At 45.4% G+C, this 15406-nt stretch overlaps 2 protein-coding genes across 2 annotated transcripts in view; one reads left to right on the top strand and one right to left on the bottom strand.

Annotated features, from left to right (window-relative positions):
• Window positions 1-211: 211 nt before the first annotated feature.
• On the top strand, window positions 212-5173 carry LOC143138779 (interleukin enhancer-binding factor 2 homolog). The gene is made up of 8 exons (XM_076299159.1): window positions 212-349; window positions 866-944; window positions 1709-1796; window positions 1894-1955; window positions 2226-2340; window positions 3623-3713; window positions 3999-4185; window positions 4892-5173. The coding sequence occupies exons 1-7, from the start codon at window positions 241-243 to the stop codon at window positions 4148-4150; spliced, it is 696 nt and encodes a 231-aa protein (XP_076155274.1). The 5' UTR covers window positions 212-240; the 3' UTR covers window positions 4151-4185; window positions 4892-5173.
• A 6386-nt stretch (window positions 5174-11559) lies between these two features.
• dlgap3 (discs, large (Drosophila) homolog-associated protein 3) overlaps window positions 11560-15406 on the bottom strand; it is a gene marked incomplete at its 5' end in the record, with an annotated part of 22852 nt that continues 19005 nt past the window's right edge. Inside the window, 3 exons of the mRNA XM_076299158.1 lie at window positions 11560-11977; window positions 12050-12143; window positions 13460-13606. Of these exons, the coding sequence (XP_076155273.1) occupies window positions 11754-11977; window positions 12050-12143; window positions 13460-13606 (465 nt within the window). The remainder of the gene's footprint in view (window positions 11978-12049; window positions 12144-13459; window positions 13607-15406) is intronic.

Genomic DNA, 15406 nt, shown 5'->3' with positions numbered 1-15406 from the left:
AGATGCTTTTCTGAACAGACTCTAGTGTTGATTTAGACTTTATTTACAAGTCCATATATTCCTGAACTCCGAAATAAATTAACTGTGTGTGTGTGTGTGTGTGTGTGTGTGTGTGTGTGTGTGTGTGTGTGTGTGTGTGTGTGTGTGTGTGTGTGTGTGTGTGTGTGTGTGTGTGTGTGTGTGTGTGTGTGTGTGTGTGTGTGTGTGTGTGTGTGTGTGTGTGTGTGTTTAGTTCTCTCCATGCTGACCAATGAGACGGGCTTTGAGATCAGCTCAGCTGATGCCACAGTGAAGATCCTCATTACCACGGTGCCGCCCAACCTGCGTAAACTGGACCCCGAGCTTCACCGTACGTAGAACCCTTCTATGTATTAATGACCGCAACGTCTTTGTCTGTTATTTGCATATCTCTCAAACTGTTCGTCCAACTGATTTCAAAGTTGACCGTCTTGCTACAGGCACGGGTGAGTGCAGTGCCAAGTTTGATAATGTTTGGATAAGAAATGCGAAATATATTGTTAATTATCGTTAAAAGGAGCACACATTGGCTTTTGGTGCTCCAGCACCACCACTGAATCTGTGTACACGATGAGCGGACCTTCTCACCAGTCAGGTTTAAATGTCATTAAATGTTCTCACCAGTCTGGTTTAAATGTCATTTAAATGTCATTAAATGTTCTCACCAGTCAAGTTTAATAGGAATTATTTGTACATATGAAGTTAACATGCTACACTATTATTGTCTGTTTTCTGAAAGAAACTTGTATCAATCTCTTTATTTTTAAATCTGTCTCTCTCTCTCTCTCTTCTCTCTCTCTTTCTCTCTCTCTCTCTCTCTCTGTCTCTCTCTCTCTCTCTCTCTCAGTGGACATCAAGGTGCTCCAGAGTGCCCTGGCTGCCATTCGTCATGCCCGCTGGTTTGAGGAGAACGCCTCACAGTCCACGTGAGTTACCCATCATCCTCTTTATCTACAGAGCACCCTGCAGGTGGGAAACCCTTCTAAAGCACATTGTAGATACATGATGAAGGAACTAGATTCTCAGAAAGAGAAAAATGATAACTACGCCAGAAACAACATATTGTGATAAAATTGTGAGTAAATAGCTATAGAACACTAAGAGGAAGTGAGGTAACAGAGGGCAAACAGGTCTAGTATAATGAATGGTGTAATGGATCCTGACACAGACTCAGAAACGATTAGAAACAGCGAAAACGCCTGGGCCTGCTGGGATAAGATAGGAGAGGCATGCTTAGGAACCTGCTAAGGAGCCTGCTTAAAATGGGCACACTTGCTTCTGAATTACTTTCCATAGGTTTTGTAAAACCTATTCATTTATAAATTTTTAAAAAGACATTTTCAGACAAGATAAAGTATAAATTCAGTTTTGAAATCAACCTGTGTTCAGTTCTTTATTTAATAACCTCTGTGTTCAGCTTTTTAAAGAAGCTATGGGTAAGGTTCTGTGGGATTCCAGTTGTCTTGAACGCACCAATTGACGGCATTCTTCCATTGACCTGCATTGTATTCAAGATGGCACATTTTGAGATGGAAAGTAGTCTGAAGCTAGCTGGTTAGCATGCTAACATTAGTTTATATGTGGGCAACACATTCTGGGTTATCATAACCTAACCCTCGTGCTTGTGTGCTTGTGTGCGTGTGTGCGTGTGTGTGTGCGCGTGTGTGTGTGTGCGTGCGTGTGTTTGAAGTGTGAAGGTGCTGATCCGCTTGCTGAAGGACCTGCGGGTACGCTTCCCAGGCTTTGAGCCCCTGACTCCGTGGATCCTGGACCTGCTGGTGAGATGAGAGCGCCTCTAGTTCTGTCGTCCCTGCTGGCTCGCTTACTGTTGATTTGCTTTCAGCCCACTGACCTGTCCCCCCCCCCCCCCCGCAGGGTCACTCTGCGGTCATGAATAACCCCTCTCGTCAGCCTCTGGGCCTCAACGCGGCCTACAGGTAAGCACAGTTCAACACGCAACATTAAACATGAAACATTTAGATGTCCTTTAAAATCGTGACTTGGCCTCTTATTAATGTGTGTGTTTGTGTGTATTAAACATGTAACATTTAGATGTCCTTGGTCTCTGACTGACTTGGCCTCTTATTAATGTGTGTGTGCGCATGTTAACGTTGTGTCTTTGCATAACCCATTGACAAATTGTTGTTTGCGTGTTGTCTGGTGTGTGTGTGTGTGTGTGTGGCGTGCGTGCGTGCGTGTGTGTGTAGGCGCTGTCTCCAGATGCTGGCTGCGGGGCTCTTCCTGCCAGGTTCCGTGGGCATCACAGACCCCTGCGAGAGCGGCAACTTCCGCGTGCACACCGTCATGACCCTGGAGCAGCAGGTAACCCCTGACCTCTGACCTCACAGCTCTGAGTGATGGGCGGTGGACCTCCTGCAGACAGGATGCAGAGCTCCAAACACACACACACACACACACACACACACACACACAAACAAACAAACAGGGCAATATAGGAAGAGAGGACTCGGTCCATTGATGTCACCAGGAGTAGAGCAGGGGCTATTTTAAGATAACTAGAAATCCATAACAGCTCTCTGCTGCTGTAGTACTGATTCTGCTCTGCGGTTCAGAACTGCTGTCAGACGCTGATCCTGTTCTGCCTCATAACAGGGGGGCTTTTTATGCTTTTAATCAGACAGGACAGTAGAGAGAGTGAGTAGCAGAGAGAGATGGGGTGGGACAGGAAAATGACCCGGGCCGGACTCCACGCGTGAGATGCAGTAGTGGTTTGATACGCGGCTGAAGGTTCCTCTGCTGTGAGATGCAGTAGTGGGTTGATACGCTGCTGAAGGTTCCTCTGCTGTGAGATGCTGTAGTGGGTTGAAGGTTCCTCTGCTGTGAGATGCTGTAGTGGGTTATTAAGCGGCTGAAGGTTCCTCTGCTGTGAAATGCTGTAGTGGGTTGAAGGTTCCTCTGCTGTGAGATGCTGTAGTGGGTTATTAAGCGGCTGAAGGTTCCTCTGCTGTGAAATGCTGTAGTGGGTTGAAGGTTCCTCTGCTGTGAGATGCTGTAGTGGGTTATTAAGCGGCTGAAGGTTCCTCTGCTGTGAGATGCTGTAGTGGGTTGAAGGTTCCTCTGCTGTGAGATGCTGTAGTGGGTTATTAAGCGGCTGAAGGTTCCTCTGCTGTAGTGGTTTGATACGCGGCTGTTGAGCTGATTGCTGTGCCGCCTCATAATTGCCGTGTCTAATGGGGGGTCCACTCACCCCGTTGGGGCGAACAGGCTCGCTGCACGTAGGGGTCAGCGTCACCTCCCTGCCACCGACGGAGAACGCGATGGAGGACACGGAGTTACCGACTTAATTAATTGGAAAATCCTGACTAGCAAATCGGAGCTGATGTGTGATTGAACAGCGGCGAGGCGTAATTGACCCTAACTCTGCAGCCGAGATGGGGCCGGCGCAGTTAATAAGGAGGACTGATGATTGCGAAGGCGTAGCTAATGAGAGAGTGATGACCGGGCTGTAGAGTGTGTGTTCAACACCGCCGCTGTTCCATTAGATGAAGTGAGTGAGGTGAGGAAAAGAGTGTTGGTGTTAAAAAACTCTTCTCTCTCTAATCCCCCCCCCCCCCCCTCTCTGTGTGTGTGTGTGTGTGTGTAGGACATGGTGTGTTTCACAGCCCAGACGTTGGTGAGAGTGTTGTCTCATGGAGGATACCGAAAGATCCTGGGACTGGAGGGTGATGCCAGTTGTGAGTAGCATATTGATTATATAATATACTGTGTGTGTGTATATGTGTGTATGTGTGTGTGTGTGTGTGTGTGTGTGTGTGTATATATATATATATATGTATTGTTTATTATTTTTATAAAAACATTTAATATGACCTGCATCATCTCTCCTGTAAAATATTTATTATTTTTATAAAAAAACATTTAATATGACCTGCGTCATCTCTCCCGTAAAATATTTATTATTTTTATAAAAACGTTTAATATGATCCGCGTCATCTGTCCTCTCTTCTGGGCCCTTATAGACCTGGCCTCAGAGATGTCCACCTGGGATGGCGTCATCGTCACCCCGTCGGAGAAGGCCTACGAGAAGCCCCCAGAGCGGAAGGAGGAGGAGGACGAGGCTCTGGAGGAGGGGGGGGATGGAGAGGATGAGAGCATGGAGACTCAGGAGTGACCCCCACCCCCCCCACCCCCCCAGCCCCTATATGTGTAAGAGTTAGAATCAGGCCCCATGCTAGCCCATAATTATTCATACAGGTCAAGGCCAATTTTAATTCTATTTCCTACCTTGATAAAGAAAACTTGAATGAATAATTGAATATGATATGATCATTTTTGGAATAATTTAATAATATGAATAATCTTGGGGCTTCACCTCACCTGCACGAGTGTCCCTGTAAGAGAATCAGGAGTATTTCATCTGGGTGAATCGGGCATTTAAACAAGCGTCTTTTGAACAGCACAGGAAGCAACACAAACATTTACACAGTTTTCGCTTTCGCTTTTTTTACGTTTTTATGCGAACGCTTGCGATCACTGGCAAACAGTTTGAGGAAGTAGGTCTCTGAGAGTATATTCACTTCATGTTCAAAAGATTTGAATACACCTCAGTTTGACCACTTTAGTTGGATGAGTTTGACTCTTTTGACGATTTCAAAACATACTGATGTTACTCAATCATGAAGTTCACTCTCCATGACCCCTCTGCTTATCCTGGCTGTTTTTCTCCTCTGTTGCTATGGAGATGAGTCTGCGGAATTTCTAAATGTTAATTGCATATTGTTACTGTATTTGACAGCTGCTTTGAACTAGGTCAGTTGTCAAAGCTATGAAGAAATATGACTAAAATATATATTGAAGAAATATGACTATAAAATATATCTGATCGAAACCTCCATTTCTGTTTTCATTCCAGGTGATCTATTATTTGACCATCGATTCCTTTTTTTTTTTTTTTTAAAGAAGTTTTTATTTTTTTTAGAAGTGCTATGTGTTTTTGGACTTTTTAATGGCCCCCACCGAGTTGGACTCGAGGGCCCCAGACAAATGGATGATTATGATTGGTCCTTGGACTGCCCAGTCTTTTACCTACTGAATCAGTTTATCTCTAAGTGGCCGCTGTTGTTTCCCTTGTGATGTGTACAAGTATCAACTGGTTTTTACGTTCAGATACATTAAACCATTTTTTTAAGTATAAGTATTCGTAATGTCATTTTTTTAAAGCCTTGTATTAAGTATGTACCTATGAACGGTCACTACCGAATGGTTTAAGGATTCCGTTTTTTCACTGTCTGACCACAGGGTGTCACTAGACTTGCACAGTTCCTTTGCGTCACACTAACATCCTGACATCCAACAAAGCCTGATAGGGTTCGTCCATCAGGTGTAAAATAACCATGGCAACAAGAAAGACATGGAGACACATGTTTTAAACTCGCTAAAATAGCTTTGTAATAATTAGAAAATGTTTACAACGTTGACAGTGTTACATTCTGTGTTCTTAGATATTCCACATCACAGTGAGCCTTCTCGGTTGCTTTGCACTAGCACACACACATCAGTACAGGCCCCTGGCCAGAGAAGAGAAGAGAAGAGAGACCAAAAAAACACAGAGAAGGTGTGCCAACACTGTGCTCAGAAATCTCCCAGTGACTCACGCGGGCTGAGCCTACTCGGCCACCCTCCTGGTTTGAAGAGTCCAGAAAGGAGACCTGCTGTCCCGTGGCTACCCTATTGCTATGTGACTTGGGATGATCAAAGTACTAAATTGGTGGGGTGGGGTGGGATGGGATGGGAGGGGGGGGGGTGGGGGTGGGGGTGTCTGTTTTCCCTGTACCTTGGCACTGCAGAAAATAAATCTCCCCACGATTATACATATACACATGAAAAGAGATTGAGAAAAGGGGTAGTGTTATAGCGTGTCCTTTTTGTGTTTATCTCTGTAAATATGGTGCTGTCCATGAAAAGAAAGGATAGAGGAAAAAAACACAATAATACAACAAAAATGGGATAGATTGTTTTTGCTACATCACAGATTTCTGGGATAGAAATAGCCTCTAACAGTGGGCAAAACTGCTAACAGTAGGATGGACTCCACATAGCAACGTCCTAGCCCTGGTAAAAGCTGACCTAGCGATGGATCGGCAACGCTCACACCTGCTGCCTCCTTACACACTCACACTGTATAAGGAAAAAATGTCATCTGTGTCCAGGACTGCAGTGGAAGATCTCTTTTGGTCTTCAGCGGAAAAGCTGATTTAACTTCTTTTTTTATTGTTAATTCTTCTTTGCATGCAAGTGCCAAGTGGAGAGATCGATCACGTCTCCACTCCAAATCGATCTCTTCACCCCTGAACGTCCTACAAAAGGCTAAGTAGCAGCATTTAAAGAAAAAAAGTCTCCATATATTAAATTCTCTTCACGTTTGAAACACCCCTTTGAATACTGAATAGATTATTCATGATCGTAATTGAAATAACATTTAATTGTAATGATAATAGTAGTAATAATAGTAGCAATATTATAATAACAACAATGGTCATCATAACAATCCATATAATATTAATAACAAGTAACTGAGTAGCAATAGGTGGTATGTACATAATAAAACTAAGTGTGATAAGGTTATTTGTTCTTGAATTTAAATTACACAGTAATTTTTCAGTGTTCTATGACCCATGAACTTCAGCAGGTTGCTTGTTGCAGAAGAGTGATTTTAGTGTTTGTTACCACGTGGGAGGTCGACGGCATCACAGTGCGTTTATTAGCACACACGGCTATCAGCTCTGCAGCGCTACAGAAAAGAGAAAGAGCCTAAAACCAGCTCACCGTCGCCACCGGCAACAGAACACCACACTACAACTACAGGTGTTCCGGCCTACACTCAGCTTCAGAAAAAAAAACAACAAAACCAAATGGATTGGCGTTCACGCAGTCTATAAGCGCACAAACACACACCAAAATAGTTTTTTTGTTGTTGAAAAATCAAACAAACAAATGAATAAACAAACTGTAGTGGTGTTTTTTTTTATGAATGTTTGTAGTTTTGTAGTTTGGGACTACTGAAAGAGTGTGTCAGTCCTTGTTTTCAGAGGCCATGTTTGAGAGCGGAGTTGAGTTGTGGCAGAGAGGTAAGTAGTGAATGAGTCTGTTCCATTTTCCATCTTCTATTTTTTTTGCTGACGGGTTAAAATGTGGCCCCCTGACCTACGTTGCCATGGAGTTGTTTGAATGTTACATTAACTGACCACGATAACCAGCACCTCAGGCTTGCTTAGGAAAGATCCAGCATTTCAAGGTCTGTACAGTTGTTGACAAATAGTAACTTGTCTCCAAATACATTGAATACGAACCTATTCAAGGCAAGCAGAAAAGACAAGGTGTGTATGTATACTCATAAGAAGATGCATAAGAGAGAGAAGTGATAGTGAATGAGAGAGAGAACAAGTGAACTTAAACAAAGCATACAGAAAGGGAGAGAAAGAGAGGGAGGGAGAGAGGGAGGGAGGGAGAGAAAGAGAGAGAAATGTGTGCAAAGATGTCCAACAGTTTAATGGAATGAGTTTGTCCAACAGTTTGTTGTGTTCCAGAAAACCTGGAGGTGAAGAGTGGGATGTGTGTATGAAGTCTTCCACTAGGTGGCGTCATAATGCATCTCTCCTAAGAGGCTTTTCTTTTCTTTTGCTTGAAGTCCTTCACAGTGGAGAAAGTATAGAGAGAGAGAGAGAGAGAGAGAGAGAGAGAGAGAGAGAGAGAGAGAGAGAGTAGTCCTTTGTGCTTTTTAATCTGCGTAAAATGTCTTTTTTCTTGTCTTTTTTGTTTGTAAAGTGCTAATCCCAGAGAGTGCTGGACTCCACAGCTGCAGTGGTCCTGACCTGGTGAAAATCAGGCCCAAAGCCGTCCACTGTCTGGGGCGTGTGAGATGTCTGTGTACAAGTCTGACCCAGGTGTGTGTGTGTGTGTGTGTGTGTGTGTGTGTGTGTGTGTGTGTGTGTGTGCCTGTGTGTGCGTGTGTATGTGTGTCCATGCGTGTTGGCTTTAGCAGTTGAAGACAAGTTGAAGTGTCATGGCACAAGTCCGATGTCCACGGAGAAACAGCCAGGTCCTGCAAGTACGCAACAGAGCCGGCTGATGCCCTTCCTCCTCCTCCTCTTCCTCACACACACACACACGTGCAGGCTGTGTGCCGTAGATCAGCAGGCAGGACACTATTGGTCAAACCAAAGAACCAAACCTCATAAAGACCATGGATTTCAGATGTGTCCACCACACAAGCTACAGAGGTGTGTTTATGCCTCCTCAGAGAGACTGTGTGTGCACCCACATCATATGGGAATGTGTGTGTGTGTGTGTGTGTGTGTGTGTGTGTGTGTGTGTGTGTGTGTGTGTGTGTGTGTGTGTGTGTGTGTGTGTGTGTGTGTGTGTGTGTGTGTGTGTGTGTGTGTGTGTGTGTGTGTGTGTGTGTGTGTGTGTGTGTGTGTGTGTGTGTGTGTGTGTGTGAGTGAGTGTGTGAGTGTGTAAGTGCAAGCGATGAAGTCATCGAATGTCACATCATTTGTCCCAAACAGAAGAAGTAGGAAGTGAGAAGCCTGACGGTCGCCATGGGAAACTAAGCACTGGTAAGCGTCAGTTTGAAAAAAATAAAAAATAAAAATAGCATGCAGGTTACAGGGATACAAGCCCACTGTAGAGGTAAGTTAGGCCTTCCTAATCTCACAAAACACTCCTCAGGCTAAATAAATGCTCCAGGCTAGTTACATTAGTGTATTATTATCTAAAGCAGAGTCTGTACCAGGTCTCTCTGGGAGAAAAGGCCACTAATTCTGCTGGCCAGGCACAAGATGTCTGAGATCGAGATTAAAGCCAGATAGAGTCTGTCTCCCCTGCGTCCAGTCCTGAATCATCTCGTACTTTCAGGGATGAGACAATCCAGCACACGGGATGAGAGAGAGAGAGAGAGGGGGAGGGAGAGAGAGAGAGAGAGAGAGAGAGGGGGAGAGAGAGAGAGAGAGAGGAGGGGGGGTCATATCATATCACAGTTGTGTTAATCTGGGGAAGGTTTCTGAATACCAAACACTCATAACAACAATGATGACTGAACAAGCTACACTTCCTCGTTTAAGAGATGGTTTCAGATGGTTTCGGTCTTCAGTGTGAGCCAGAGAGACCTCCTCTGCTAGACAGCTCTTTGTGGAAACCCTCCTCAGATCTGGAGTCGACTTCTTCAGGGTCCTTGTCAGATCTGTTGAGTCTAGTTGTTCAGGGTCCTTGTCAGTTAGATGAGCTGAAGATCAGATTTCTCTCAGATTTCGTACTCAAGTCCAGATATGGCAAAGAACCAGGTTGCCTCGCTACACCCTAGTTATATTTAAATTCTGAAATATATCTCAGTAGTATCTCACAATGTTCTGTGCATCTCAACTGTACACCACTATTTATATATCTATATGTATATTCATAGTTGAGCTAATCTAGAAACATGGTAACTTTATAAAATATACATTTGCCCAGTAAAATATTCCATATTCAATCCCATTCCGATTTACAAGTTTCAAAAAAGTCTCTGTTGGTTCATGCAAAGCATAAATTCCTTAAGGTCTCAGATTGAGGAAATGGGATATTAGTGGGAATTATGAAAGTAAAGATTTTGACCTTCCATTGACCTTACATACAAATACACACACATGCTTACACACACACATAATGGAGAAATAAATATGTTGTGTGCCAACATTATAGCCCACTATTTTTTTGAGTCTATTCCCTCTATAAGGTATCAAACAAAACAGCATCATTTGAACTTTACACGCAAAACAACTGAAGATCCTCAGATCTTTTTTCTATCTCATAATACTCAAAATTCCTCTGATTCTTTGTATTTGCACCTCAACAGGCAGAAATCTGATTGGATCTTGATGATGACTGACAGATGGTATGACCATCCAGGGAGTACCTCCGCATTAGGATCCTCCTCTCTACAGGAGAGAGGTGGCGTGTTAAAAGCAAAAGAAAGTGGGAATGTGCAGTGAGTATCACCTCACCACACGCACACGCACACACACACACACACACACACACACACACACACACACACACACACACACACAAACAGATAGAGTAGTCTGAGAGTGTGTTTGAGTAGTGGAACGATGGGGCAGGCGTTTACACTATCTCATTGTGTCTTTGCCCCCTCCTAGCCGGTCGGCTGTGAAATTGGGTTAGCTGTACAGTAAAGCAGGACCCCCCCCCCCCACCCCACCCCACACAGCCTCCCCCCATCTTGCTTAGTAATTTAGTGAATGTCACGGTTCTTTCATTTGAATCTCCAAACCTATCTGAGGTCATTTCTTTTCACCAACCATCAGTAGAGGAGAGGAGAGGAGAGAGGAGAGGAGAGGAGAGGAGAGAGGAGAGAGGAGAGAAGGAGAAAGGAGAGAGGAGAGAGGAGGAGAGAGGAGGAAAGAGGAGGAGAGAGGAGAGAGGAGAGGAGGAGAGATGAGGAGAGAAGAGGGAAAAGGAGAGGAGCAGAGGAGAAGATTGGTGGAGGGGCAAGCAGACCTTCAGTGGAGGGGAGGAGGAGAGAGAGGAGAGAGAAGAAAAGAGGAGGAGAGGAGAGGAGGAGAGAGAAGAAAAGAGGAGGAGAGAAGAGGAGGAGAGGAGAGGACAGGAGGAGAGGTGCAGAGGGTTACTGCTGTATTGTATTGCACATATTGGCTTCAGCCAGCCTGAGTTTTCACTGAGGGCATCTTCTGCTTGTGTCTTCTGTCTTACTCCCTACAGAGAGAGGGCGCTCTGGTGCTACTGCTTCACAGTGACGGGATCTATCTACATCTGCATCCGTTCAATCCTCAGCTCAAAGACCGCGTCTGGTGTTATTCAGAGCAGGGACACTGACCCGGGACCTGTGATGTATGCTCTTGGTGCTGGGTGGTGCTGCGTCAAGATGCCATTCTTTTCAAATGACCGAGGGGGGTTGTGTATGCTGAATGGACACACACACACACACACATACACACACACACCAGTGGAGCCCTATTTTCTTAAGTGACTGTGGGATGAACGCCACCACAGCTGTGAGAAGAAGGCTTTATCAACTCGCTCAGGGAACAATAAATGACCTCCTTTTCCACTACACACACTCTCCTCTCCACTACACACAGTCTCCTTTCCACTACACACACCCACTACACACACTCCTTTCCCCTACACACAGTCTCCTTTCCACTACACACACCCACTACACACACACTCCTTGCCTCTACACACACTCTCCTTTCCACTACACACACTCCTTTCCTCTACACACACTCTCTGTCTCCTGATCTGGCTAGTCTGCCCTTTACAGGCGTGTCTCATTCACCAATGGGAAAAAGGTTGGGAGAACACACACACACACACACACACACACACACACATTTTGGTGTGGGGTTCAGTGGGGATGGTCAGGCCAGCCCATTGTATGTGTGTGTGTTTGTGTGTGTGTCACTTGCTATCAGGAGACTGTGAGAAGCAGGTTTGAGCTTGAGGTTGGTGAGGTTGATATCAGTGTGTGTGTTTGCGTGTGTGTGTTTTTACGTGTGTGTGTGTGTGTGTGTGTGTGTGTGTGTGTGTGTCTGTCTGTGTGTGTGTCTGTGTCTGTGTGTATGGACTACAGGGATGTAGACCGTGATGTGTGTATAAGACACCCAGCATATGAGTGTGTGTGTGTGTGTGTGTGTGTGTGTGTGTGTGTGTGTGTCTGTGTGTGTGTGTGTGTGTGTGTGTGTGTGTGTGTGTGTTCACAGGCGCGTCTGGGCCTCGGGGATGTAGATCTCGATGCTGTCGGCACTCTCGGTGGCAGAGTTCTGGCGGAAGGAGGCGGAGCGCTTGGTCTGGAGCAGACGCCGCCGCGTCTCCTGCCGCTGACGGTCCCCAAGGTCCAGCGACTTCTCCCGCACCGGCAGACCCGGCCCGCTCCGCGACACCACCAGCATCCCGCTGGCAGCAGCACCGGCGCCAACACCTGCGCCCACGCCACCGCCTCCGCCACCTCCAGCGGCACTGCCACCACCACCTCCTCCGCCACCTCCTCCACCCCCGACACCGTCACTCACACTGTCTGACCGCAGGGTGCCCGTCACGCCACCCAGCGGCTTCTTCGGCAGAGGGGGAGGGCCCTTCTTATCCTCCTGCAGGCGTGATTGGGTGGGGCGTGATTGGGTGTGATCAGGACGAGGGGTGAGGGGTTGTGATTGGTCCCAGCCAGATTGGGGAGGGCGGGGTTAGGGCGGGGTGGGGAGAGGAGAGGGGTTTGTGATTGGTGGTTGTGATGGCATGAGTATGAGGGTGATTGGTTGGGACGGGTTGGGTGGTGGATTTCGAATAGTTTGATTGAGGGAAGTGACACGGAGAGGAGAGCGACGAAAGAACAGGTGGAACGAGGAATGAAATGAGACAATGACAAGAAAAGAAGAGAGTACAAAAACAACAAACAAAGATGGCCATGTCGAGAGAGTCAGACACACCAGGAAAGAGACCAAGAGGATGAACAGAGGAGAGAGGGAGAGAGGTTTTTTATTGGTTAGCCACAGGTTGCTTATTGGTGATGGTTTAGTATTTGGTTAGTTAGTTTGATTCTGCTAATTTAGGGTTATAATCACTACCACAGATGGCACACACAAACAACATGACAGGTGAAAAGAGGTCCTAACTCCTTCACTGGAGCTTGTCTACAGAGACTCAGAGGAAGACATCCCCAAAGGGACTAAGTAATCTGGCAGTCATATTCTAACACCACAGAGAACAGCGTTGAAGCGCCTAGCGCTAGCGTTAGCTCCTACAGCCCAGTGTTTAAGTCTGTTTGCCGTTTCTCCTCATTAACACCACAGAGAACAGTGTTAGGACTAGCATTAGCTCCCTCAGCCCAGTGTTTTATGTCTGTTTGCGGTTCCTCCTCATTATATCCACACAGAGAACAGGATTAATGTTAGCTCCCACAGCCCAGTGTTTTAAGTCTGTTTGCTGTTTCTCCTCAACCACACAGAGAACAGCGTTAGCACTAGCGTTAGCTCCCACATCCCAGTGTTTTAAGTCTGTTTGCTGTTCCTTCTCATTGTATCCACACAGAGAACAGCGTTAGCACTAGCGTTAGCTCCTACATCCCAGTGTTTAAGTCTGTTTGCTGTTTCTCCTTATTGTATCCACACAGAGAACAGCGTTACCACTAGCGTTAGCTCCCACATCCCAGTGTTTTAAGTGTGTTTGCTGTTCCTCCTCATTGTAACCACACAGAGAACAGCGTTAAAGTTTCTCCTTATACACTACAGAGAACAGCGTTAGCACTAGCGTTAGCTCCCACAGCCGTGTTTTAAGTCTGTTTGCTGTTCCTCCTCTTCCCTGCATCTGTAGCCCCATTCTGCGCCAAGTGAGCCACCTGCTGCACGGCGGCCATTCTGGCTCTGGGGCTGGGGGCCTGTGGAGACTGCAGAGAGCCCAGGCCTCTCACCTTCTTCTCGGGCGGCAGCCTCCAGCCGGAGTCCTTGAGGCGCTGCAGGTCCTGGAACTTGACGCGCACGTCCTCCACGGCCAGCTGCAGCAGGTCCCAGAAGCTGGACAGGTCCTGAGAGGAGGGCTGGGGGTACGCCGATGGGTCCTGGAGGGGGCGGGGTTACGGGAATATTGGTTTAGAACACCTAAAAATTGGTTTGAGTTTATCTTCATATAACATAATAATTTGATGTGTGTGTGTGTGTGTGCAAGGGGCGGACTGGGACCAAAAATCGGCCCTGGCATATTTGGCCCAAGCGGCCCTCAAATCGGTCGGGCACACCTAATTAAATACAAAAGCTTTGCATTACCCTTAAATATGCATATTTTCAACTGTCATGGAGCACTGAAAGTGATGTAGGCCTCATTGGCTATCAATCTGACCGATGAGAGATAGCCATAGAGCACATGATCTCCATATTCAAGTAGGCTATACAAGCAATTATTAAAGAAGAGTTTTTGCTTGAATTCAAAGTATCATTTCAAATTATTCAATAGGCTACATTTAAACTATACAATGTTCAATTGACAGCAGCACCAAACAATTACTGAAGCCTATATGTAAATAGATAATTACCTAGATTGCCGTATACATTAATGTAATTTATACCAGTTATCACTGTGGACAACTGAAACAACACAAAATAAACAGGGCTGTTGCTGGAAATATTTTATTCCTGTAGGCTATAGCCTACTACCTACCTACATTGCTGGTACATTTTGGAACAGTATAGCTACATGAACTAATTATCTTTAATGTCTTCCAGTAGCATATTGTATAGTTTATATAGCTTAGGTGGCTTGTGCATGAATATGACTTGACGTTTTGTAGCCTACATTTCCGTCAGTCTAGAGTCTTTCAGCCCATCTTTACCATGATAACCCTTTCAAGATAGAACCCTTTCGACGCTCTACTTTGAGAGACCAACCACCACTCATGCCATCGATGTTGAATTTTCCAAGTTTGGGCGTCTGACGGAAACTAACTTAACATCCATTTGACACTCTTTAGCTGTCCGGGTTTGCAAATCATTCATTTAGAAAATTTAAGTTGCGCTATTTGTTATTATAATGACAGCACGGCCTGACTATGTTATCATAACCATATCATTACATTATCGCAATTAATAAGTCATCATAATCATCATCGTCAGCATGGCATGTCACACATAGCCTACCTGCTCCACCACTGAGTTATTATCATGTAGCCTCAACTAGGCTCTACACCAGGGGTGTCAAACTCATTTTGGTTCAGGGGCCACATACAGCCCATCTGATCTCAAGTGGGCCGGACCAATGAAATAATTGCAAAACATCCTTTGACAACTCCAAATCTCCAGCTTAGTTTTTTTCAGTAGGCTATGCTTTACCCTTCAGCCTACATTTGTAGCCTACATAATCACACGGGATATATTAGATTATTACACATTTATTCAGAGAGGCCAATGAAATTGAAATAAAATGCATTTCACTCTCATAAACAACTGGTTTATTTTTATAGTTGAGTGGATAGGCCTACATTTTTACATCTGGGGCCTATTGCACAAAACTAGGATAAGGGATTAAGCCGGGATATCTTGGTTATCCTGGCTCAATTTATCCGTGATCCAGTTGCACAAAAGCGGGATAGGGGGCAGCAGGATATGTTATGGTATAAGTTACCATGGCGATTTATTCTGTGGAGCTAGCCTGCTCCAGACCAGGCTAAATTCCAGGATCTATTTAATCTCATCCCTTATCTCAGTCAGCAGTCACCACAAACGGAAACCAATAATTTTTCCACTGCCCACTACACATTGTTATCACATATACCTAGACCCACTGTCATTATTTAAACGTTTGTGATCATTAAATAACTTTTACATACTCGCCATTCCCGACCTGCATATGCGACAATGTGACGTCA

The sequence above is a fragment of the Alosa pseudoharengus genome, unplaced genomic scaffold (genome assembly GCF_046254945.1).
Source record: "Alosa pseudoharengus isolate Yale_2024_CS ecotype anadromous, Long Island Sound unplaced genomic scaffold, YU_APseudo_1.1 YU_APseudo_1.1_scf_216, whole genome shotgun sequence".
Lineage (NCBI taxonomy): Eukaryota > Metazoa > Chordata > Actinopteri > Clupeiformes > Clupeidae > Alosa > Alosa pseudoharengus.
The sequence above is the reverse complement of the archived record's forward strand: the minus strand, read 5'-3'. Positions and strand labels throughout refer to the sequence as shown.